Below are 25,769 nucleotides of genomic sequence, written 5' to 3'. Positions count from 1 at the left end.
CTGTGTCTACAACCAAGTACATATATTCAATGTTGTATGGGGCAATAAGCTGAACTCTAACAAAATAATTATTTATTTGTAAGTTTTAATTAAGCATGTTAATGTTTGGTGAATTCTTTATTATAGCACATGTATCTTCCAGTAGTTTCATAGAAATGTTAACTAGATTATGCCTTTGTAGAAACAATACATATAATGTTGTACATGCTTAATAGTTGTGAATTAACGAGGAGTTTTCTAGAAAGTTACTGAAACCTCAAATAAATTTAATTATAAAAACACTGTGTCCATAAGAATGTCAGTGAGTGAACACTTACAGTATAATAAGGTAATTAGAGAACAACTACTAAATAAAACTTTATCATGGAATGCCATTAATAATTGTGGGACCACTGTGCTGAGTCCATTGTCCTATAAATAAGGGTCTGTGGATCTGAGCTGCAGTACTGCTATTTAGTGTAGAAACTATAAATATATTTTTTCCATTTTAGGTTCTTAAGTACTACAAGGATGGTTTATATGGAAAATTTTGCAGTACATGTACGACTGTATAATAATTAGTTAAAATAATCCTAATAGCAGGTAATAATTAATTTATGTTAAATGTAACTTATAGGCCAATAATAACACCAAGATATACCAGTGACAAAATATTTTTCAATGCTTTGAAACAAATGGGATCTCCTAATGCTGTTGCAGACACATTAATAATGTATATTTTACTTTAAGCAATATTCAGCGCAAAAAACCAGAGGTGCTGTGTCCTGAACTTCATTTCCTACCGTTCTTACTTCTCACAGGAGTAGAACCAAGCTGGATCAGTCAAGCGGGCAGCTCTGGTGCCTTTTAGCGAGGCAGAGCATCGTGTCACCAGTTTTACACAGGTTACCTAAGCAAGTTATACATCTCTCTCTATCCTATTTAATCACCTTTTAGCAGATATTGACTGGCCTGCATGCTCTTCAGCTATGATCCTGTCCCATTCATTGCAATAAGTACCAACATGCACAGCTGCTCTCTGCTGAGCCACGGGACTCGCATCACAGCATGGTCAGGCAACAGTGGCAGCCCCAAGATTTCTGTGGTTCTGATACTCTCCATAATATTTTAATAGTATTTTGCAGTGCATGCTATGTACCTTTCCCAATCCTGATGATATAGAATTCAGGATTCTGTTTTTGAAGGGTTTTCTATTGTTTAGAGGGAAGGCAGAATATGTAACACATATGCCATGTTTCTCATTAGAAGCTTATGTTTATATATAAGTCCATCTGTAAATTGTGTTAAAGAAAAGCTGCTAGCTGTTTTAGAGAACTTTCATACTATTGTATTTTAACTTATAACAGAGGTAACCTGCAAACTCATCATAGTCATGTTTTTATTTTTCACATTTCTTTAGAAGTGCTTTTCTTTAGTACTTGTATAAGCATTTAGTTATTTTGGAGATCACTATGTAGTACTTGGAGCACCATTAAGCATGAAATTAATTCAATTTCTGCAGTCAAAGCATGTGACCATAATTTGGTTGAAAGAATTCATACAAAACTGTTATTTGGCTGGTTAAACATTCAGAGATCAGTTCTGCTCTTACTTACGCTCACGCTTAGGTGTAGAGGTGCAAAAACGCTGATTGCTAGATGTGGCCCAATTCAATCTTCCCATAGCGCTTTAATTTATGGTCAAAAAATTATTGCTTCCCCAAACATCTAAAATTATCTGCCTTGAGAAACTTAGTTATTCTCATCTTATCAGTAATAAACAAAGTTCAGCATTCAAGTAAATTAGCTACTAAGTGTGGATCAAAATGCCCGGAAGTTCCCCAGCTTCAGTGTGATTTACATCTCACCTATTAAACAATGCCGTAATATTTATAACACCACAGCTGCTGCTTTCAGATTTGTAAATCAGTGAAAAAAATTATACTTGCTCCAGAGATTTTCCTCTTACACTTTGTAAAGAATAATTATTCTGATAAGATGTATTTTGATTTAAAACTATTTAAAACTATTCATTATTTAAAATCCTTTGATACCCTGAAGAATTTAGGCTTTGTATTGTGAATGAGTTACATGGTGTTGGCATATTGTGATTCGCTGTGAATAATATTAAGTTGTTCATGTTGGAGTTAACTGATGTTTGCTTAATTAATATTTGCAAACAGCAGTCCCTTAGTCTGTTTCAGAAATATCATTTCACTATTGCTGGTATGAATTAGAGCCTTTTTAAGTAGGTTCTGGTGGGAGAGCTTTCTCCCACTGGAGCATATTTCCACTGCTACTTCAAATGTTTTTGCTTTCATACAACTTTTTTTTGCAAATATTTTTATTTGATAAATTCTCATTAATAAGTAGATAAAAGGAATTATGAATATCAATGAAGTCCAGAGTGAACTATAATTTAGGGATACTCGGTTTTTGCAGTATCTGCAACCAATAATCATCACAAAATGGTTTTGCTTTGATTTACAGTGTTTTGGATTTTTTTACTCAGACAGTTATTTTGCCTGACTGTATAAGTATTAGAAAGAGTGACATCCAGGATCCACTTAATTACACCAGAGGAATCACAATGATATCTGTCACTTTGAAGATTTTATAGATGATATAGCCTTACTGAAAAAGACTCGATAATTTGGATATAATATTGCCATTTATATCACAGATCATTTAATTTTCATACTGATATCCACACAGCACTGAGAAAATAAAACCAATTTAATTTCCATTATCTAGCATTTTCACAGGCATTTGGGAGGAAAGGAAATTGAAAGCAAAATCAAAATAGTGGTTTCTCTTGGCACTATCTTCCTGCTTATGTCTGTCCTGCTCTTTGCGCTTTCAGTCCCTTAAATTATGATTTCAACATCTATTAGTGGCATCCTGGCCAATCATGAAATTTCAGGCTTTGTTAAAAATGTTAAGCTAAGAGCTGTCCAGCTACTGTCAGATAATCATCTTTGGAACAAACAAAGAATTGTTGGAAGTTAAAAGTGGCCTGGCTGTAAGTGAAGCAGAATTGTATGAATCTATGCGATGTTATCAAGGTTCAGAAATTAATTATGTCAAAAACTTCCTGACCTAATCTTGGCTGCTGCTTTTTGCAATGCTTCTCTGATAGGCAAGCTGCTTTCCTATCTTGAAAGCTAAACTAAAATCTGTATCTCATACTGGTCTGTGTTGCTGACTAAAGCATGACTGGCAAGGCTGTTGGTACATGTAATGTTAAAGATGTTTAAATCTCTATGATGATCAGTATACTGCTGCTTTAGAAACATGTAACTACTTTTGTCTCCTTACTGTTTTCTTCGAAAAGGAGGTGGAGTATGTGCATTCCAAGGTTTTGAAAAACAGATTTTTCTGAGAATAATTTTCTTAGCATACTATTCAGAAAATTTATATCTTCACAACTCTCAAACAGTGTCTAATGCTTGATCCTGATAAATCTCTAATAATCTGCACAACTGAATCCTTCTGAAATCTAGAAACATGGTATGACAAAAAGCTTAAAATGGACTTACTATTAGATCAAACTAATGCTTGGGTTTGATGATTATCTTGTTTCTATAGGTTCATTTTTAAAAAAAGCTATATACATGTTAAGTAAATAGTCATTGTAATGCTGGTAAACAGAGAGCTATTTACCAGGTACAAAGATAACTTTCAAATATGTTTAGGTAAAGAACTGGGATATGTACTACATACCTAACATATCAGTTAGGGTAGTCTTGCAGCCAGCTGGATTCCATATATGTGAACACTGGCAAGTCACAGTAAGTGCTAGAAAAATCTTCCTATATATTAAGGACAAACATAATAGCAATAACATGGTCCATTCCCAGGTCATGTTGTGTTGAATACATAGAAATCAGTACAAAGTCAGTTGCTTTATACCAGAGCATAAGTTTGCTGTGAGAACGTGTAAATGTTACTGAATGTTACTGAAAAGTTTTCCTAGCATATTGAACTTAATTGATTGAATAAAATCTTGAGATGTTGTACTATAAAATCTTCCTAGCTGTTTCTGATGCATACTAAATTTTATAAATTTTGTACATAATGCCATACAATAAATTCAATATTAAAAATAACAAAAATTAAAAAAGAAATTATACTGTCGAAAATTTCTATTTTTTGTTCTTTCCCAAATTATGCTGAATTCTTATAGACTAAATTTATTGAATAATTTTTATAACATTTTTCTTTATATAATGGTCTGGCTGGGACTAAATTAAGGTATAATACAGAAGCATGCTAAGGAAATAGTTACATCAACAGAAGAGTGAACTCTCAGAAGAGTGCAATAATAATTGTTGCATTTCAAGTATCAGCTGCTGTTGATTCAATTTAGGATTTTTCTGTTCAGTTTAAGTCCTGTGATTATTGTTACAGCTCTGTAAATGAAGCATACTAGATTTTTAGTGAGAAGAGACTTGAAAGATACATCCCACCATACACAGTGCCCCACATAAATAAAGTTGTCTTTTTGATGTTCCTGATAATTGATAGTTCTATTGATATTTTTTACCTGATATTTGTGATCTCTCCTTATAGTACCTGTATCTATTCTTCCATGTTAAGTTAACTGTTAGTCTTAAGCAATTTCAGTAACAGAATTCATTATCCTTTTGTGCATATTAAACTAACTGCATAATATCTGAGTCACTGAACTCTTCATTTTCCTGTGAAAGAATGGACAGTAGGACTTTCAAACTTACGGTTCAGCCAGTTCATAATTTTTGTTTGCTCTGCTACTACTACAGCATTCTGCTAGAAATGCTCTCCAGATTGGAATGATGCAAGCAACATTTTAAGAAAACACTATGTAATAAAAACAGTCACTCCTCATTTACTGTATTGTATTACTAAATGGTAATTTTTAACATCATATATAAATATTTTTGGAATGTACCTTGCATTTATAGTATTTCCGGCCTTTCCTCAAACTGATGATTGACTTCCACTGATATTTAAATGCTGTGGTCCTTACTTGAGGACTACAGTATTTATCCCATACTTTCCAATTTCTCCATTTTAGAGGCAGTATTCCACAATGACCAAACTGCCATGGATTATGTGAAATTCAAACATATTACAATATAAAAGTTGTCAATAATAATCTGCAGAAAAGTGTGCATCCATCTCTTTGTACATTGGATCTGACCTCAATAGTTAGTTAAAACTCATGCCAAAAGATGAAACATGAATGTCTAAGCTGGGATTTTCAAAAAAGCATAGATGAAATGGGTGATATCACTGAAACTAAGTGCATAATACACCCTCCAATAGATGTATTCATGTATTCATGTATTCACACATCCATTTGTTTGGCCTTACTCTGAAATGTGGTACACAAAAATCAAAGTTAAGCTTATGTCAGAATCACAATACAATATATTGTCAGTGTGATTCAATAGAATCAGAATGGGGGAGAAAGGAATGAATCTTGTTTTTGTTTGAAGAATGTACTGAATATTTGTTGCTCTGTAAAACTCCATTAATGTCTCAAGTTACTTTCTGTATCCACAGACTAATACTGTTTACATTTCCTTTACAAAAAATTATATAGAATTTGAAGCTACTCAGAAATGTTTTAAAGGAATAATGCCTCTAACTTCAGATTTAAGTGTCAGCAAAAATAGATATCTTAATTGTTACCATAGAACATCTCTGTCTAATATTAATTCCCAATAGACTCTATTCTAAATCTGCTTACATCATTCCCTTTATAAGATTAGCTACTTATCAATGCAGCCATTTTACTGATGTTATACTCCATATAGTGATAACATTAGAAGAGTCATAGAATGCTGTAATCAAACTACTTTTACTTATTATAGTACTCATATTTGTCTGTTGCCAACATCATAGGATGATGTGAAAGAAAATTTTTTAAGGTTTAGATTACAATATTGGTATGATTTATTGGTGCAGTATTATTTTATTACAGTGTTGTTTTAAAAGCACTTGTTTTCACTTTTGTCATTCAAAAATTTTTTTGGCTTTTAAAGTAACTGGACATCTATGTGTACTGTACCAAAGTAATAAGTAGTTTCAAACTGCACAATAAATTCAGAAAATGCATTGGCAAGTGAGTATGCAAATTATCAGCTACTGCTCCTAAAGTAATGTGCTGCTCTTTTAGAAATAAAGATAATTAAATTATCCTATAAAACTCATAACATGTGTTTTCATGTCAATAATAATGAAAAATTAAATTCCAACTTTTTAGATTTAGGTTTTTACAGACTTGCTAGAATAATATTTACTTGAGACATGAAAATACATCTGTGCAGCTTGCTGTTAGTTTGGTCATGATGTTGGAAATTTATTTGTATTAACAGATGCTATCTGAAGTGTAATTTAAAATGCAGCCATGTGATTGAAATAATTGAAATAATAACAGTACAAAATGTGGAAAGCACCCATTGTAAGCTTACTGAAATTTCACATCAAAATTTTTATGTGTGGCTCAAAATAATACTCTAGTAATTTCAGCAATTCCTTGTATGAAAATATAAAAATATTTTCAATAGGGAAAATGCACATTATGTAGTTTCTAATCTTGTGACCTCACCTGTAGTAGAGCAATTTGGCATTATAGATTGTAGATAAGCAGTTAACTTAGTATCACAGCACTGAATAAATTCTAAATATTTTGATATACATTTCCAACATTAATTTCTATTCAAAAAAAAAACACAAAAAAAAAAAAAAAAAAAACAAACAGAAAAAATAATTATATGGGGTTTCGTTCACAGAAATTGAATGCATCCAGTTCATCAGAAGGCAGCACAGTTGATATTGGACTGCCTCCAGAAGGTGAACAGCCAGAAGCAGAACCTGAAGAAGTTCTAGAGCCAGAAGCTTGTTTTACAGAAGGTAGGCAAAGCAAAATAAAGGCAAGATAAATAGACCTAATTGTCTAGACTTGGGCAGGATTCTCTTTTTATTCAAAATTCAAAGAAGTTTCTAGTTGTAATATCTGTTTGTATTAGTAACTCTTTCAGAGTTACTGCCATAGATTTCCTGTGTTCTCAATGTTCTCTTTCTCTTTGGAAGGTGTTGCAAAAGATACTGTAAAAAGCTTTAAATTCAAATGCTAAATAAAAATGCTCAAAGAGGAATTATAACGATCTAATGCAGTAGCACTGAAATAAGTCAGATTATTATCATCCATTGGATTGCTAACAAATATTTACTTTATTCTGACATCTCAAAATTTATTATCACATTTAGGGTGCGTACGGAGATTCAAATGCTGTCAAGTCAGTGTAGAAGAAGGAAAGGGGAAAATCTGGTGGAATCTTAGGAAAACCTGCTACAAGATTGTTGAACACAACTGGTTTGAGACCTTCATAGTCTTCATGATTCTTCTCAGCAGCGGTGCTCTGGTAAATTAAGTGTGGAACAATTGTGACTATTGTGATTTTAAACAGGACAGGGTTTATGGGTTGACCTAAGGCCCAGGAGAGATCATCCACCAAATACTGTGATGGGCAAAACTGACTCAGCCTAGGGCTAATAACTAAATTTATTTTTAACAAAATCAAAGCAGGATAATGAGAAGTAAAATAAATCTTAAAAACACCTTCGCCCCATCTCTTCCTCCTTCCCAGCTCTACATTCTCCCCCAGCAGTTCAGGTAGACAAGGAATGGGAGTTGTTTCTGCCATTGCTCAGGGAGAGGAGTCCTTCCCCTGCTCCAGGGTGGCGTCCCCTCCACAAGAGACAGTTCTCTATGAACTTCTCCCATGTGAGTCCATCCCACAGGCAACGGTTCTCCAAAAATTGCTGCAATGTCGGTCCCTATTCCATGGGGTACAGGCCTTCAGGCACAGCCTGATCCAGTCCTCCTGGTCCTACAAGTCCTACTGAGCCGCCTGCTCCAGCAGGGGCTCCTCTCTCCATGGTCTGCAGGTCCCTGCCAGGAGCCTGCTCCAGAACAGGTTTCCCACAAATTCACAGCCTGTTCTCAGGCATCCCCCTGCTCTGGCCTGGGGCTCTTCCAGCTGCAAACAGATCTCTGCATCCCTGTGGATCTCCATGGGCTGCAGGAGCACAGCTGCTTCACCATGGTCTTCACCACGGGCTGCAGTGCATCTCAGCACACCAGTGCTTGGAGCACCTCCTGACCCTCCTTCTCCACTGACCTTGATATCTGCAGAGCTGTTCCTCTCACATATTCTCACTCCACTCTTCTCTGCCTGCAATTCTGCCTGTGCAATAATTTTTTTTTTTTTTTCCTTCTTGAATATATTGTCACAGGGGCATTACTGATTGGCTTGGCCTTGGCCAGCAGTGGGTCTGTCCTGGAGCCAGCTGGCCTTGGCTCTTCTGGACACGGGGAGGCTTCTAGGAGCTTCCCACAGAAGCCACCCCTCTAGCTCCTCCCACTACCAAAACCTGGCCACACAAACATTATCCATGGAAACAAATTAAAATGAAGTTTGAAGAATGGTCTTACAGTAAGTTTTGTATATCACTTTTGTTCTTGGCTGCAAACTCAGTTTGGACCCAGCTTTATGAAAAGTATTAAGTGAAAGCCAGAGTTATACTTGAGGGAAAGATACATACCTTATCATCATGTACATTTTTTAAATTCAAATTTTTTCCTGGCCATTCCTGTACAACACTGCAAATTGTGAAGACCTCTAATTATATCTTCAAAAATCTTTTTCACAGGCATTTGAAGATATCTACATAGAGCAACGTAAAACTATCAAGACCATGCTGGAATATGCTGACAAAGTTTTCACCTATATCTTCATTCTGGAAATGCTTTTAAAATGGGTTGCTTATGGCTTTCAAACCTATTTCACTAATGCATGGTGCTGGCTGGACTTCCTGATTGTTGATGTATGTATTCTTTTTCATATCCTGTATGACAGCCTCTAAAAATAAGAATAGTATATTTTCAGGATAAGATTTCTGTTCTATTCAACAAAAACTCTCTTTTAACTGCTGTGGTGCTATGGTTTATAATTCTATTCCAATTAGAAAAAAAATATTTGGATATACTTATTTGTCGAGAGATGTTTTGTTGAAATTCTCTAGTTTTAATTCTAGTTGTAATTCTCTCTTGAAATGATGCTTTTTACTATCTTTTTTTGGTGGTATAGAGAAAATGCTGTTCATCCTCTTCAGTTTTTTTGTATATGGAAGCAATTTCTTACACTGCTTCTAATATTCTAATCAATTACTCTAAGTGTCCTGTCACTTATTCTGTGCAATATGAAAGGAAAATTCTGCTCGGAATTATCAGTTCCACTGTACTATTGAGTACCTTTACACTTTTCACTGTATCATGAGGGTAACCTCAAAGAGACACTTCAGAGAACCAAAGATAAGCCCCCTTAGAGTGGGTTTCCACATGATTTTCCAAAGGCTGCCCTACCAAGGAGCAGATGCATATTGTCTGAAGGAGACCTAGTGAGAAGTGCATATGTAAAGTACTAGGTAGCATAAGATTTTTTGCCATATAGCAGATACTCACTTCCCTTCCATCCCCAATAGCCTGACTTACCTTTGGCATCTCTCAGTTCCACAGATGTAATTCCCATGGAATGTAAGTTAAGAGTATGTCTTAAACCACCTATTTGAGCACTACAAAGAGCATCAGAATTTTATAGAAACTGCTAAATATCTCCCTAAAACTACAATGATAGATCATGACATCTTTATTACCCAGAGCTTGGAAAACATTATACCTTGTAAATCCAGACCAGAATTTCAAATCGTATGATAAGGCATAACTATATGGTCATGTAGAGCTTGTATTTATCAGTCAATATTTAATTCTTATTTGATAATGTGTGATTTAATTATTTTTGTGACCCTTATAAATATCTTTATTAGTTTTCCATGTCAATCTTATTAATTTTTCATGTCAACCTTACCTTGGTGCAATTTTTAAAATAAAAAAATAATATCTGAAGCATTCTTTTTAATCTATAGTCAGGGGGTTGAAATAAAAAAGTAAAAAGAACAATCTGAAAATGAAGGAATTGGGAGAACAGGAAGGATGGAAGGGAAGGGCATTAAATGGATGGAAATAGAAGGTGATTTGTTTAATTTTTGATTTATTAAGGCCACTGCTCCCCAATGGCTATTAGAAATACATTTCCAAGGATTATTGATGAAAGATAATTGTATTATTTATTTTACAGCTATTCTAGTTTATTTACTCATCTGCCTGCAGACCAGACCAGCGTTATGCAAGCCAGAATTGATGAAGTGGTTAAAGGAGTCACAGGGAATGTAATGAAGTGTGGATATGCCTAACAGTGAAGCTTCTACCATTGTCTAACAAACAGTTGGTTCTCAGTCTTGATTAGTGTGGTTAAATCCGAGCAGCACTGGTAGCTATGACTGTTGAATAAGATTTTTTGGACACTAGAAAGTTGCATTTGAACAAAAAAGAGGTCTGGATGTGGTTTCTGAGAGCGTTTACATTCTCATCAAGTTCTGAAGATATCATGGGAAGTCCTGACCTAAATTGTCCGTTCCAATTCACCCAGCTTTTGGGTGTTTTGTTTTTGCATGTGACTTCATGTTTCTTTAAATCCCACCAAATGTTGACTGGTTTATGTGAATATAGAAGGCACTTTAATACCATTCTACCAACATGATTTCATCAACAGGTACCTAGAATATACTTTTATTCTACTTTGTCTGACATAAAGATTTTTCTGCGTTATAGATGGTTTCCTGGAGAAAGAGGTCCAGCCTTGAATCTTCTTGAGAAGTTCAGGGCACACATCATTCCCACCATATATATCGGGAGGATATAAAGATGAATGAGCAATATTGCCTTTCTGTTTTTGTGTAGGTCTCTTTGGTTAGCTTAACAGCTAATGCCTTGGGCTACTCAGAACTTGGTGCGATTAAATCCCTTAGGACACTAAGAGCTTTGAGACCTCTAAGAGCCTTGTCGCGATTTGAAGGGATGAGGGTAAGACAACGTGAAAGAATCCGAAATAATGCATGCATCCACGGAAACAATGCATGCAGAATAATCAACAACCAATCCATGCAGAAATGCTGCACTATCATCCTTTATATTTCACATTTATCACTAACATATAAGCAAAAGGCTTCATCTGCTTATATGAATTCATGTGTAATTGCACATATTGTTACACTTAATGAGGCTCCTTGGCCTTTCACCATTTTTCATATTTTCATGGAAGGCCCAAGGATTTATCAACTGCATGGATCTATTCAATACTACTGAATATAACCTATACAAACACATCCTGCTATAGTCAGAGCAGTTTAAAAAACCTCCAACACTTCCTCTTAAAAGTGTGTGCACATACACCATGTATGCATGCACATGTGTATTTTGTACCAGTTTAGACAATCATATATAATCTATATCTTTTAACATGGTATTCTGGTATATATAAATTGGGAATATCTTTTAGAACTAAAAGTTTTGCAATTAATTTGTATGTTAGGAAGTAAATTGGCACTATTAAAATACCTTCTGTCTTTCATATTGAAACCATTGAGTTCTATTTAAGAAAACTTTTCTGGCATATCAGAGATCGAGCTGGTTTTATGATTTCTGGTTGCTTACTGATTTCCATATTGATTATAAAGTGTCAATTATAATCTATAAAGCACTAGGCAGCCTGAAAATATATTAGACTTTTTCTGGTCTATTTGAGAAGTTACTGTCCCCAGCTGTTTCTTATCACTGTCAGTTACCAGAGCTGAGTCCCTCAGCTGCCCAACAGGGCACGTTCAGTCTGTCTCAGTGCAAAGTCACAGTTAGTTAAAATAATTTCTTTAATGCACTGAAATGGACAAAGACCTGATGCACTCTGCTATGACTTGAAAGCTCTAGAAATATTTCTCCCAGGGTAATGGTGAACAACCAGATATGGTAGATATCTCTAGCTCCAGCCACAGGAAGATGTCTGGCTTACACCTTCAGGGTCCATCTGTCTTGGACATACTGCCATAATGGGCATCAGCAGATGCAACTCAACTGGAACCCTACTGCCATAATTAAAAGGGATCCTTGTGTGAGCTCCCTTCTGTGATCAGTATTCTTTGGCACCCCAGGTGATAAGCTGATTAGCTAATTTGTAAGTCAACTAGAAATTAGTGAGCTTCTGAAGAAAATGTCATCCTCTCTGTGTGTGGAAAGAGAAGACACTTCAACCAAAAAGGTTATGGGCTTTGATGAAATGTTATAAATTCAAACTGGAAATAGCATTTCTTTGCCTCCAAAAAATTTCTGGACCTTTACTAAAGCAAATTTGAAAATTTGGGATGTTTATATCAGAGGTAAGGCCTGTATAAAGCATCAGTATTATCTCACTAAATCCACATTAACTGTTGGGGTTTTTTTAAAATTACGATTAGCAAAGCAAAAAACTCAAAATAAAAATATTTCAAATTTTATATAAAATTGCCTAAGTGGCAATTTACTGTTGCAAAGAAAAGACCAATAACCTTGTCATGAAGGTTTATGAGTAATTGTCAATCCCATGACTTCCATGTTGGTGTAAACTTTACCTATGGAATTAATCCTGATCTGCCAACTGTTTCTTTTTGTACAATACCCAGATGAGGAAAATATTTATGACTTTAGCAAAAAATACAAGAAAAAGTAGTAGATTAAGTTAGATTACTTAAGATTAGAAATGTGACCTATACTTTCATTAGTTAGGCAATTAACCATTGAAATATTCCAATGAATGTAATGAATTTTGCCTTATTTAAAGTAATTAATTCCAAGTTTAGTGTCTTTAAAAATACAGTAGCTCAAGATGACAAAGGGATTAGTATGAGAACATTTTAAGGTCTGATACTTGGAAATCCAAGATGTCTGTTCATAACACAATCATTCCATTGGTATGAACTAAAAATATGACAATACAGTACAATGCATGTATTTGCAAAGACACTTAAATTTACTTCCTTTGAGCATTATACTTCCCATATACAAGCAGGAAATTCTTTTAAATACATATAAAATTTTTAACTTAATATACTGTTCTCAAGGATTTGGACTTGTACCTGCTTGAACTAGTAATTAATGGAAAAAAAATTGCCCCTATGAAAAACATGATTTTTTTCCCCTGCATCTTCCCACCACTGTTATTGTTAGGAAAGTTATACTTTAATAGCCTATGGGGATATAATTAATCTGTCCATGCTCTGTCCCAAGCAGTATCACTCACCACTACAGGTGCTAGGCATTAATACCTTTCCCTCTCAACTAAAAAACAAGGGGTTTGATGTCTTTGTTATGCTTTCCCTGCTTTCATTTGCTGTCAGACCTAGCCCCCTTTTTCACACCCTTACTACCAGAGGAGGCTGGAAGGTGTTGGGATCAGTGTTTCCATGTGTTTTGAGTGTCTTCAAATGATTTGTATCACAAGCTGGTTCTCCATAGCTTTAGGACTCAGACTAATACCAGAGAAAGTAGGTCAGCTGTAGAAATCCAGCAATTAAAGAAAACATGACTGGACCTGCAGCTGCAGCAGAAACAGGAACAGAATTATTGGGTGTACTGAGACTGAAAGCTCGAGGACAAATATTTTCACTTCATTAACTATCTCTTTATAACTCAAGAGTAGTTCCTGATGGATGATATTATTACATTTAAGAAATCTACTTAAATTTTTTTAGTACAAGAATTGAGATAACTTTCAATTTTAAAAAAAAATAATATATTTGGAAAATATTCCCGAATTGGGGAAAAATTATCTTGCCATTTATTATTATAGTCAAATTGCTGTAAACATAATTGAGTTCATGATTTTCCAATTTAAACTAATTCAGCATTGTTATTAGACTGTTCATTTGCTTAGGTTGAACAAAGTCTTATGGCCTTCTGCAGTCATGTGGTTCACAGAGCTGAGTACAAGCCTGTCAACATAAGGCATAAGCACTTTTGAAAGTCAGAAGAGATTTATCCATCAGTTAGGGAATCCTCTCTACCCAGTTGCTGACTTATAAAATTCTATATTAGTTTTCCTTATTAATTTATAACAGGCATTGCTAAGGAGATTTTTAGCATGATTAAGAAACTATTCTGATTTGTTTTATATTTTCCTTCTAGAAATAACCATTTATTAAAACATTTGATTTACAATATGTAGGGAAAAAAAGGTACAAACAAATAAAAAAGCATGAAAGATTTGGACTTCATGCACCATTCTGTGCTTTTATAAAGGCATGGAGTAGTTTGTATTGAAAGCAATTTCATTTGATCTCGTTTCTATGTTTAAATATAACAATTTCACTGAAGTCCTATAGGCTCTCAAATGTTGTCCAAATTGGTTATCACCCAAAAGAGGTAGTGTTTTGGCAGGAATGGGGCCCTGAAAGTAAAACAGTAATTCCTCCTTTCCTTCAGCCCAATTCTACTTTATAGTACACATGATGGTGATTCATCATTTAGCTTAATATTCAAAGGTTTATTTTCTCTTCTGTAAAAGGGCAAGGAATGAAAGCCCATCTACCTGGATGACTAATTTTATAATTAATTGGTTCTATGGATGATATTAGTTGCAGATACAACTTTAATGGCAAAATACTTATTAGACCTTCACTACATTTGTATTTCAAACAGAAGCATAAGTTTATTATGCTAGAGGATCTGCCTTAGTACTTACATGACATAAACAAAATGAATTGTAAAAATCCCCATCAAAGTAATAGCTAGCGTTTTGCATTAAGAAAAAACAAAAAAGCAAACTTTGCTAAGTTTTAAGGATCTATTCAGTTGTTTTAGCAAAGTTGGTGACAGCGCTCTATATTTAAGAAAATTTATATTCTTAGAGTTATTTACAGAGAGATTTAAAATATGAATTAACTAATTTAGCATCATCAATTCCATCATTGAATTAATAATTCTCATTCATAACGGACCTACTTTCTCCAAAAATTTATTTTCCTCAGTGTTTTGTTTTCATTCTGGCATGTTTTTAATCATTGATCATCATGACACATTAATTCATGTTCACATTTTTCTTTCCTGAAGCCTGATTTTTCCCAAAATTCAGTTGGTAATTAAATCAAGTCTCTTTTCAAGTTTTATCTGCCAGTTGCCTGAAAACTAAAAGTTCTGGTGTGTTCAGATACTCCACAGCTTTCCTGGTTTGAACATTTCTGCTTTTCTGATTCTGTATGTAAACATTCAAAGGAATATGCATACATCACTGGGTTTTGATTTTAAAAAGACTCAGAGTTAATTTCAATTAGAAATTTGCTCAATGATAGATTTGTACTTGGATTTGTTTATCCAGGAAACATGTAGTATTAAAATTTTGTTTTGCTTGGTTTAATCAGTGATTATAATGATTATGGTTTTGCAGACATAAATTAAGTAAATATTCTAAAAAGCACTGATAAATACTATTTTTCTCTCTCCCCCTTTTTTTTCCAGTTTGTTTTGCTGGTTCTTATTTTACCCATTCTTTAAATCTGCTCTTTGCTACTATTTGTATTAAATTTGGCATTTAATCTTTGATCTTTCTCTATGCTGCTTTTCTGACTTGTTACTCTCAACAATTGAAGTGTAACACAGATATTAGAATTATAATAGCATGTTACATTTGAGAGAGTCTGATTTGTAGCATCTGTAGCTTCAGATCCTGGAGCCTGTGTTCTTACAGTGTCTCTCTTTGGTTTCATTTGTACTCCAGGTTGTGGTGAATGCCCTGTTAGGAGCAATTCCATCTATTATGAATGTGCTTCTTGTTTGCCTTATATTCTGGCTGATATTTAGTATCATGGGAGTAAATCTATTTGCTGGAAAGTTTTACTATTGTGTTAACACTACAACCGATGAGAGATTTGATATCAGCCAAATTAACAACTTTAGTCAATGTGAGGAGCTCATACAAAACAATGAAACTGCCCGGTGGAAGAACGTGAAGGTTAACTTTGACAACGTAGGCCTTGGTTACCTTTCTCTGCTCCAGGTGGTAAGTCACCAGTCCTTAATTTCTATTTCTCATTCTATAAAATAGAATTCTAACCAAAACACCTTAGCTGCGTTGAATCTGTATCAAGTAAACCTCTAATGCTCATGCACAGAAAAAAAAAATTACATCAGATATAATTCATAATAGACAAAAGTTCTTAATGGATGCTGTGTCCTCTATAGTCAGATATTAGAAATGGCCTCCCATTCTTGTACATGAATAAAACATTCAATACAAGATAATGCTGGTTTCTGTGATGAGTACTAAAGACACTTAGTCTTCAGCTCCTAAAGTACACGCCATTTTCCAGGAAAAGTGTGACCTAAACACCTGTGTTCTTTTTACAGGCTACATTTAAAGGATGGATGGATATCATGTACGCAGCTGTGGATTCTCGTAATGTAAGTATAGTCCCTTGAGTCCATTTGTTTTGATTGTATGAGCTCCAAGATTTGAGAATGTAATTTTAACATCTTTCAGAAATTACAGTAAAAATGAAAGAACAAAGAGTTACTATAATTTTCTAGTTAAAGAAAATGGAAACCATGGGGAAAATACAAGAAATGAGGAAAGCAGATGAGCAGTCCAAAAGGATTCCATGTTCTCTATGGTACACTTGAATCAAAATTCCTCAATTTACAGCACATTTACCATTGCCCTGAAATACCTTTTCCTCCTGTCATTATGCATTGAGCCATTCTTTATATTTGGAAACAGACATTGATACAGAGAGGGGTTTTGGGTGTTTTTTTTGTAATACTGATCTTATTTATCAAGTTCCGAAAGTTAAGACTTTCATTGTGGTCTGCAAGCTGCCTAACTCCTTTGTTTAGGGCACAGTGCTTACTTTTGATTAGACCTGGGCATTTTCTTACCCTTTGGCCTGCCCCTTGTTCCTTTGGTGTAAGTTTGCCTCTAGTTCTAAGCAGACAATTGAATAAGCTATACTGGTAAAGCTTTTTTTTTTTTTTTTTTTTTTTTTTGCTAAGCTGCCTTCACAGCAGGAGGCCTAATGTTGCATAGTGAAAGTGCATAGCTATACCAAGAAAATACGCTGTGTCTAAACATGGCTTGGATGCCTCTCTTCCTGTGCAGTTTCCTAAGTGCCTGTAGAAGTGAAATCTCCACAAGCCCACAACACTGGCCTCCCACAATATTTACAGAAAGTTCTGCAGGTGTAAAACTTGGTGTTTCTGGTTGTCTGTACACTCAGACAGGTGGAACTTTGCTAGTTTAAACCAATTGCATTTTCAGTATTTAGTCTTCATTCATACCTGCCAGTCACATTTTTAAAAATGAAATATCAGGTTTGATAGAAAAGTCCTTTTTCAAGAATGTTACCTCTTGTAGACTGAAGGTCAGTAGAAGATATGTCAGGATTTGACCAGAAGAACCAAAGGTCACAGTGATAGAGCCCTAAATTCTATCCAGAAGATATTTTGTGTTCACTGTTAAACTAATGTGGAGTTTCTATGCCTTTTTTGCAGGTTTTGGATCAACCGAAGTATGAAGACAACTTGTACATGTATCTTTACTTTGTCATCTTTATCATCTTTGGATCATTTTTTACCTTGAACCTTTTTATTGGTGTCATCATAGACAATTTCAACCAGCAGAAAAAGAAGATAAGTACTTCATTGTTATTCTGAAAAGAACATTAAAAAATTCTTATATTTGGTCCACTGATGACAACTTTATTCATGTTTTTTTAATGACAAATTAGTTAAGAGCACTGCATATTAAATACATTAAATTATTAAAACTTACAGTTTGGCTTGATGAGGGTTTGATGGACAAGTGACAATCTATGACTCTCCAAGGCTAATGAAATGTCATCTTTGTAAAGATATGGATTTGAGACTGGAGCTTTAATTGACTCATAAAAAGGCTAACTATTGATATAGCTAAATGTAGCTATGAAAACTCTTTGCTATACTACCTTCATGCCACACAGCTCAGCAGTATAGATTTCTGAACATTGACAATAAACGATGTATCATCTTTAATCCTACCCTCTTTAGTTTTTGTGCTTTGTTAACAATTCCTGAAAAGTTATCAGTATTCCAGCTGCCAAAGTCAACAATTTCTGTAGCGTAATACTTGATATAAAAACCATAAAATAGGATTTTTATGTCTGTCCTAAATTTTCCCACAGATGAGAATGTGAACAAGAATGATCATTATTTATAAGTAATCAATAAAGGTACATGATTGTAACCAGTTTTTGTCTCTTGGGTTTACTTTGGAGGTCAAGACATTTTTATGACAGAAGAACAGAAGAAATACTACAACGCAATGAAAAAATTGGGCTCAAAGAAACCACAAAAGCCTATACCTCGACCAGCGGTAAGAATAAAAATATTTTCTGTTATTTTTACATCTATTTAAAAATTGGATTTTTTTTCTATTATGCCTTTGGCTGAAATAAGTTGCAAGCTAAAAAAAATATGTGATATAAGAAAAGCCTTATTAATCTCAAATATCTTTTTTTTTCTTCTTCTGCTACAACAGAACAAATTCCAAGGCATGGTCTTTGATTTTGTAACAAAACAAGCATTTGATATCAGTATCATGATACTTATCTGCCTTAACATGGTCACAATGATGGTAGAAACAGATGATCAGAGTGAAGACATGGAAAACATTTTATATTGGATTAACCTGGTGTTCATTGTCCTTTTCACTGGAGAATTTGTCCTGAAATTGATTTCACTTCGTCATTACTACTTCACTATAGGTTGGAATATTTTTGATTTTGTGGTTGTCATTCTCTCCATAGTAGGTAAGAACAACTAATTTTTATGAAATGTCTAATTCTGTGAAAATGGAAATATTTTTGGTGTGTAAAATCTATTTATATTTTGGTTCAATTTTGTCACTAGAAAGTCTTATCTAAAAGATACCTGAAAAATAAGAATTTTTTCAGCAAGAGGTTTCACACACTCCTAAACTTTTATTGGTTGAAATTAGATCATTATTCTGAAATCAGTAGAGATTCCTATTGCCTATGAAAGGCAATTTTGATATAAACGTATAGTGACAGTTTCAGGTGAAAGATTCCAGCCATCCAAAATCCAAGAGCAAAACCTGTGTGGGACTATTATGAGGGTAGGATGCATGCACCCCAGAGAGCAGAGTTAAAAGTTATTTTAACTTTTTAACTTTTAAATACTCCTTAATGTGAAAATCAGTTTTGGTATTTTTGCATCAAAAGAAGTTATTTTTCTGCTTTGAGGCACATAATACAATGTCCAAATTTTTTATTCTTCTGTGAATTATAACAAACCTTTTTATCATTTTTTTAATGTTCAGAACATTCAGAATGTTTCTGTGTCATTAGTAATAAACATTTGTTTATGTTATGTATAATTAAGAAGATGCAGTTCTCTTCAAATATACAATTTTTTTAATAACCTAACTTGATTACATGGAATTTTAATACTACTGTGCATAGGATCTTTCTTCAGATTAACTGATATTATTTTTGTTACAATTAAACAAAAGAGATCTGATCTCAGCCTTTGCTAGTTACAGTTTGTCCTAAAACAGTATACGAAACACAAAGGTTTTGTAAAAAAACATAAATGGCTAATTCCTAAAAATCTTTTTGAGTATCCTACTCTTCTTAAAGTTCTATAACCCTTGTAGAATATATCTTTAGCAGTGTTTTTTAAATGTAATTATACTCTTTACTGATTTAACTTGTTTTTTTCTAGGGATGTTCTTAGCTGAGATGATTGAGAAGTACTTTGTGTCTCCCACACTATTCAGAGTCATCCGACTTGCCCGAATCGGTCGAATCCTGCGCCTCATTAAAGGCGCCAAGGGAATCCGCACTCTGCTTTTTGCTTTGATGATGTCTCTTCCTGCTTTGTTCAACATTGGGCTGCTGCTCTTCCTGGTCATGTTCATCTATGCAATATTTGGCATGTCCAACTTTGCCTATGTCAAGAGGGAAGTTGGGATTGATGACATGTTCAACTTTGAAACGTTTGGCAACAGCATGATCTGCCTGTTTCAGATCACCACGTCCGCTGGCTGGGACGGTTTGCTCGCCCCAATTCTGAACAGTGGGGAGCCAGACTGTGACCCCCATAAAGATCATCCAGGGAGCTCTGTGAAAGGTGACTGTGGTAACCCTTCTGTTGGGATTTTCTTTTTTGTCAGCTACATTATCATATCCTTTCTGGTAGTGGTGAACATGTACATTGCTGTGATTTTGGAGAACTTCAGTGTTGCTACTGAAGAAAGTGCTGAACCCTTGAGCGAGGATGACTTTGAGATGTTCTATGAAGTCTGGGAGAAGTTTGATCCCGATGCAACACAATTCATAGAGTTCAGTAAATTATCAGATTTTGCGGCTTCATTAGACCCACCTCTTCTCATAGCAAAACCCAACAAAGTCCAGCTTATTGCAATGGACCTGCCCATGGTGAGCGGTGACAGAATTCACTGCCTTGACATCTTGTTTGCTTTCACAAAGCGTGTGTTGGGGGAAAGTGGGGAGATGGACGCTCTCAGAATACAGATGGAAGATCGGTTTATGGCAGCCAATCCTTCTAAAGTCTCCTATGAACCAATTACAACCACACTGAAACGAAAGCAGGAGGAGGTGTCTGCTGTCATCATTCAGCGTGCTTACAGACGTCACCTTTTAAGGCTAAAAGTCAAAAAAGTATCGTGTATATTTAGTCAGGATAAAGGTAAAGAGGAAGATGATCTGCCCATGAAAGAAGATATGATTATGGATAAACTAAACGAGAACTCCACTCCAGAAAAAACAGATATGACCCCATCCACAACCTCCCCACCTTCTTATGACAGTGTAACAAAGCCAGACAAGGATAAATATGAAAAAGACAAATCAGAAAAAGAAGATAAAGGTAAAGACAGCAGGGAAAGTAAAAAGTAATATAGAACGCTGTTTGTAATAAACTGTTTACAGCCTGAAAAAGTATGTATTTGTGTCAACAGGACTCCTGTAGGAGGTACACGCCAAACTGTCAGTTTTTACATATATAGATATATATATAATTATATATATATATATATAAGGTCAGTGCCTATAGCAAGACAGTGACCCCTCGTCATCAAACTGCAACTCTGTAAAACAGGGTAACATCTTGACAGGAGGTTGTTGTTTTTAGTACCAGCTGACACTGCTGAAGAGATGATAATGGCCACCCAGACTGTAGGGACCAGTAAAAAAAAAAAAAAAAAAAAAAAGGTGCAAACCTATGAATCTGTGTTTAACATGAAACACACAGTACAAAAATTGTATTCACTGTTAGCATTTCAACAGTCACATTTGCCATATTTTTACAAAAATCAGTGTTGGTGAACTTATCATTTTTTAATTCACAGGTTGTTTACTATTATATGTGACTATTTTTGTAAATGGGTTTTATGTTGGGGAAGGGGGTATGAGGACCAGGTGTTCTACTCTCGGATTCTCTATAATGTACAGACAGAAGTGATTTGCATGAAGGCATGCTGCACTTGTAGTTCATGCATGGGAAAACATGACGTCGCACAAAGCAGCAGTCTGACTACTTCCATGTTTCAGGGTGGCTCTGTATGTTGAGGTGCTTAATAACAGTATCCATCTAGTATCTCATCCGGACAAATCTTAATGTGCCTGTAAAGTCCCATGGAGTCTACAATAATAGAACAGATGTTTTATTTTTTCATGAGTCATTTAACAATAGTTGAACAATCTCTGCATAAAAATTCTACCAAGGGACATAGAGTCCACTTCTAAGTATTCTTCTGTGGAAAACAGTTTACCTGACCTTGGGAAATTGAGTTTACCAAAAACCTGCAAAACACAAGGATTATGAAGTTGTTCTGCTTTGCCCTGCAGTATCATTTAGCCATCTTCTGCTCTCAGCAAGGTTGACATTGTATGCGTTGATTAAAAAAGTACCCTCTATGTAAATAGTTAATTTATCCCGTGGTGCATGTTTGAGCAAACAAATAATGACATGTGCACAATATTTATTGCATCAAATATGTACCACAGTAAGTGTAATTTGTAAGCTCTCAACAGCTAATATGAAGTATTCTGTACCATTATAGATAGTTTGGAAGCTATCACTGATGCATGTTTATCTTGCCTTTGCTGCTGTAATTTTACTCCTTCCACTGTTAAGAGTCTAATATGGGAAGCCATAGCCTCAGTGGTTAAGTGAAATAAATTGTTCAATTGGTCATCATTCTTTCACGACATCAAGCAATAGTTTGCAGTTATTTAAGAGCTTCTTGCTTTGCATTCTAAAATTTTAAGTGACTACTGTACGGTGCATAGTCTGACTGTACAGGATATGTTGCAAACTGCCTAATCTGTTGAAAACTACATGGATAGAATTTTCTAAGAAAATATAAATACTGTAAAAAATACCATTTTATTTTATTTTTCAGCGTTTTGTACATAAAATAAGAAATGAGAATTATCTTCAGGTTGATGTTACTGTCACTTTTATTACTTTCTATCCATAGCACTTTTTAATTCAAGAACTTCACAAAATAAGAAACAAAGGAAAGAATGGGGTAGCTTTAGGTTTCTGCTTTTTTATTAGTACTGTATTTTTGCACACATTTTAATGTGAAATAAGTTTCAAACTGAGTCCAAAATGCACTTGCTTCCAAATAGATATAACTTGTAATTGAAATGTGGTGGGGAGGATTTGTTTAAAATTCTAGCACTGCCTGCATCAGAAGTTTCAAGGTAGTCTTTTTATTCATGAAATCTTCACCAGTGTTTGTTTACATAGACTATTCTTATTCTTGTTGATTCATGCTGCACTAGAACTGTTCTAAATATAATATGGGATCCACAATGTTTTTTTTTCCACAGGAATTAAATAGCAAACTTGTATAATTGATCACATCAGGACATTTTGTGTTTCTTACACAAGCAAAAATTCGATGTTGACTCCTCCTTTTACAAAAATATTGACTTGTGTGTCGGTGAACTGCATGCAGGAAAATGCTATTACCATAAAGAACAGTAAACCACATTACAGTTGAGCCAAAAGAATAAAGACTTCATTTTTTATTGTATTTAATGGTTTTGTCTTCATTTTTTTCCCACTCAAAACTATTGGATATCAAGAGGTGCTATAAAAATAAAATATTAATATATAAAGTGTTAGAAATAGATTTGTGAAAAGTAAAAAAATAAAATTGAAGCTCTATGCTTTCTGAAAGATCTTAAACATGATTTGCACTTACACTCTTGAGGTTATTAATCCTATTCAGGATCTCAGTAGGATAATCTCTAAGAGCTCATGATGCTTCAATCCCTTTTTCATATCAGGTATTCTGAGACAACTAGAAAAACAGATATTAAAGAAACATACATTGCAGCCTTGGTAGCTAGAGTCTATCGCTTCACTTATATTTTACATTTGAAGTGGAGAATTATCTTTGTGTTATAAAGAAAAAAATACTTATCTCATTATTTTCTAAGAACAATTTATGATTTTGTGGTGACATTAAAGTGAAATGTTTAGGTAGCAGTCATATTTGAGTGCTATTTCTAAAAAGAACGTTTCCATGTTGTAAATTTAAAGTACTGTAGTGAAGGTTACACTGAACAAATCAAAAGCACAAACTGTAATAATCATCATAGATGTGCAGGTACGCACTCTACATCAGATCCTCTGAAGAGTATTGGCAAAACCAGATGCATCCAGATGTGTGATGTGGAACTCCGAGCTTTGGGTGTGCACCCCAGCAGAAACACTTACACAGGGGCAGCGGGACGGTGCGTCCTTCCGTCCATTCTCTCCACAGCCACTGATGGTCTATTGACGTTGTTGACTCTAAAAATGAGTATTGCTGCTCTCGTGTAGTGAGCTCTTAGGCTGCAGTGTTTCACTTAGGTTTTTTTACCTTAGCTGTAAAAAAACAATTGTCAGGGCAGGGTGTAATAAGAAGAGATGAGAGAATCCAAAATCCAAAAAAAAAAAAAATTCCAAAATCCAAAAAGTGTAATGAAAGGACAAGTTTCATATTGGCTTGGTTGGTTTTGTGAAGGGAAAGATCTTGAAAAAGTTGCAGGTTCCTAAGTAATATGTTTGTCTGACTTTGAAAATAATCAGTATGTGTCTGAGAGGGGTTTGTGCTTACCAGAAGACTAGCACAACGGAAGGAATTATTAAAAGCCTCAAACAACAAGCAGATGTGCTTTTGCTTGAGTAGCCCTCCCTTCGTTTTGTAAACAAGTCTGTAGCTGTACTGGGAGCACCTGTGACAGCCACAGGGGAACGGGCGGTGCCCGCTGTGTCCGCCCGGCCTCCCGCGGCTGTGCGGCCCGGAGCGCTCGCTGCGGCCCGGCCCGGCCCGGCTCGGCAGCGCAGGTGAGGGGCGCGGCCGCTCCCCGGGCAGCGCGGAGCCGGGCGGGAGGCGGGGGCCGAGCAGCTCCGCAGGGCGGCCCGGGGAGGGCGGAGCGGCCCGCGGAGCGGCTCGGGGTCACCCCGCCCCGCAGCCGGGAACGCGCCGCTGCCGCGCTCTCTGCCGGCGATGGAGGGCGGGGGCTCGGCGTCCCTGCTGGTGGCGGCTGCCGGCGCGGGGCCGGCCGGCGAGCCTGGGAGGCGCCAGGAAGCGCTGGAATACCGGTGCCTCAGGTGAGGAGCCGCAAGCGCAGTGCGCGTTTGCCAGCGCGGGGCGGCAGTGGAGCCCGGCGGCCCCGCTGCCAGCCCGGCAGTCTGGTGAGGAGGACAAGCCCCGCCGCCGTCTGCGTTTGAGAGGGAGCGGCTGTCCCCCGCCGCGCTGGATCCTCGCCTGTCTCGCCTGGTTGGTGACTCCTGAGGCGCGAAGGGATGCGAGGTGAGGCCTGCGGTGCCCCTTTCGGGCTCTCTGTGTTTGGCTGTTTCTCGGCGCTGCCCCTGGCGCAGCACGCTGATTCAGCCGGGCCTCGCTCGGAGCCCCGCGGTGTGTGAGGGTCCGCCCGGCTGGGCCTGGCTGCCCGGCCTGGCTCCTCCGCAGGGCACGGACCGAGCCGCGCTGCCGCAGCTGGCCCCGCAGAGCGGAGTAAACGGGAGACGTCCCGGCGGGTTCTGTGTAGTCTGCGGCTCTGGATAGATCCTGTGGGGCTGCAAGACTGTGCTAGTCCTGTGTGACAAACTTCTATATGCACCCAGCACAGCAAACTCCCGTTCATTCTTTGTCTGAAACATCTCCTGATCTAAGTAGACAGGAAGATAACCAGTTGAGAGAGGCAGCGACTGACCCGGGCTAGTAGAGCTAAATATTGAGCAGATTGCTCCAGCTACAAAACATGCTCAGTTTCCCATGTTCTTTCACACTTAATGGGTAATCGCAGCCACCGTATATTGCGGTGCTCTGAATGAGGATATGTTTTATATAACATGTATATAACAATATATATGGAGAAAGATTGCTAACAAAAGTCTGCCATAAAAGATTTCTTATCCACATTTGTCACCCTTACTTTATCAGTGTGCAAGTTGGAGGATGGATTTTTGTGTAGTGTATGTGAAAAAACAAAACTCTAAGGGATTAGTAAATTTCAGTATGTTTACCCTGAAAATTGGCAACATAAATAAAGACCCAAGGGCGAAAAGGGATTCGTAAATTTCAGTATGTTTACCCTGAAAATTGGCAACATAAATAAAGACCCAAGGGCGAAGGTGCTGGAGTGACATACCCTAGGGTGATTCCAGAACAACTTATGTGCTTTTTAGTCTTACCGAGGAAAGCAGGCTAAAGTATCCCTAAAATACAGGTTTTAAAAATTGGCTATAAGGAAAAGTCTGCCCTTTCTGTATGCTTGTTCTTATCTGTGGCTGTTATT

At 36.2% G+C, this 25,769-nt stretch overlaps 2 protein-coding genes across 2 annotated transcripts in view; both read left to right on the top strand.

Annotated features, from left to right (window-relative positions):
* The window catches only part of SCN2A (sodium voltage-gated channel alpha subunit 2), a 73,134-nt gene extending 50,130 nt beyond the window's left edge, over window positions 1–23,004 (top strand). The window contains exons 18-27 of the mRNA XM_056496652.1: window positions 6,758–6,878; window positions 7,236–7,390; window positions 8,682–8,855; window positions 10,828–10,950; window positions 15,668–15,949; window positions 16,297–16,350; window positions 17,437–17,574; window positions 18,191–18,295; window positions 18,461–18,731; window positions 19,666–23,004. Of these exons, the coding sequence (XP_056352627.1) occupies window positions 6,758–6,878; window positions 7,236–7,390; window positions 8,682–8,855; window positions 10,828–10,950; window positions 15,668–15,949; window positions 16,297–16,350; window positions 17,437–17,574; window positions 18,191–18,295; window positions 18,461–18,731; window positions 19,666–20,861 (2,619 nt within the window). The 3' untranslated portion in view covers window positions 20,862–23,004. The remainder of the gene's footprint in view (window positions 1–6,757; window positions 6,879–7,235; window positions 7,391–8,681; window positions 8,856–10,827; window positions 10,951–15,667; window positions 15,950–16,296; window positions 16,351–17,436; window positions 17,575–18,190; window positions 18,296–18,460; window positions 18,732–19,665) is intronic.
* A 1,433-nt stretch (window positions 23,005–24,437) lies between these two features.
* Window positions 24,438–25,769, top strand: part of CSRNP3 (cysteine and serine rich nuclear protein 3) — a 94,326-nt gene continuing 92,994 nt past the window's right edge. Inside the window, exon 1 of the mRNA XM_056496596.1 lies at window positions 24,438–24,579. The gene's annotated coding sequence lies outside the window, so the exon portion shown is untranslated. The remainder of the gene's footprint in view (window positions 24,580–25,769) is intronic.

The sequence above is a fragment of the Oenanthe melanoleuca genome, chromosome 7, assembly GCF_029582105.1.
Source record: "Oenanthe melanoleuca isolate GR-GAL-2019-014 chromosome 7, OMel1.0, whole genome shotgun sequence".
Lineage (NCBI taxonomy): Eukaryota > Metazoa > Chordata > Aves > Passeriformes > Muscicapidae > Oenanthe > Oenanthe melanoleuca.
Note: the sequence above shows the minus strand (reverse complement) of the source record. Positions and strands in the feature narration are given on the sequence as shown.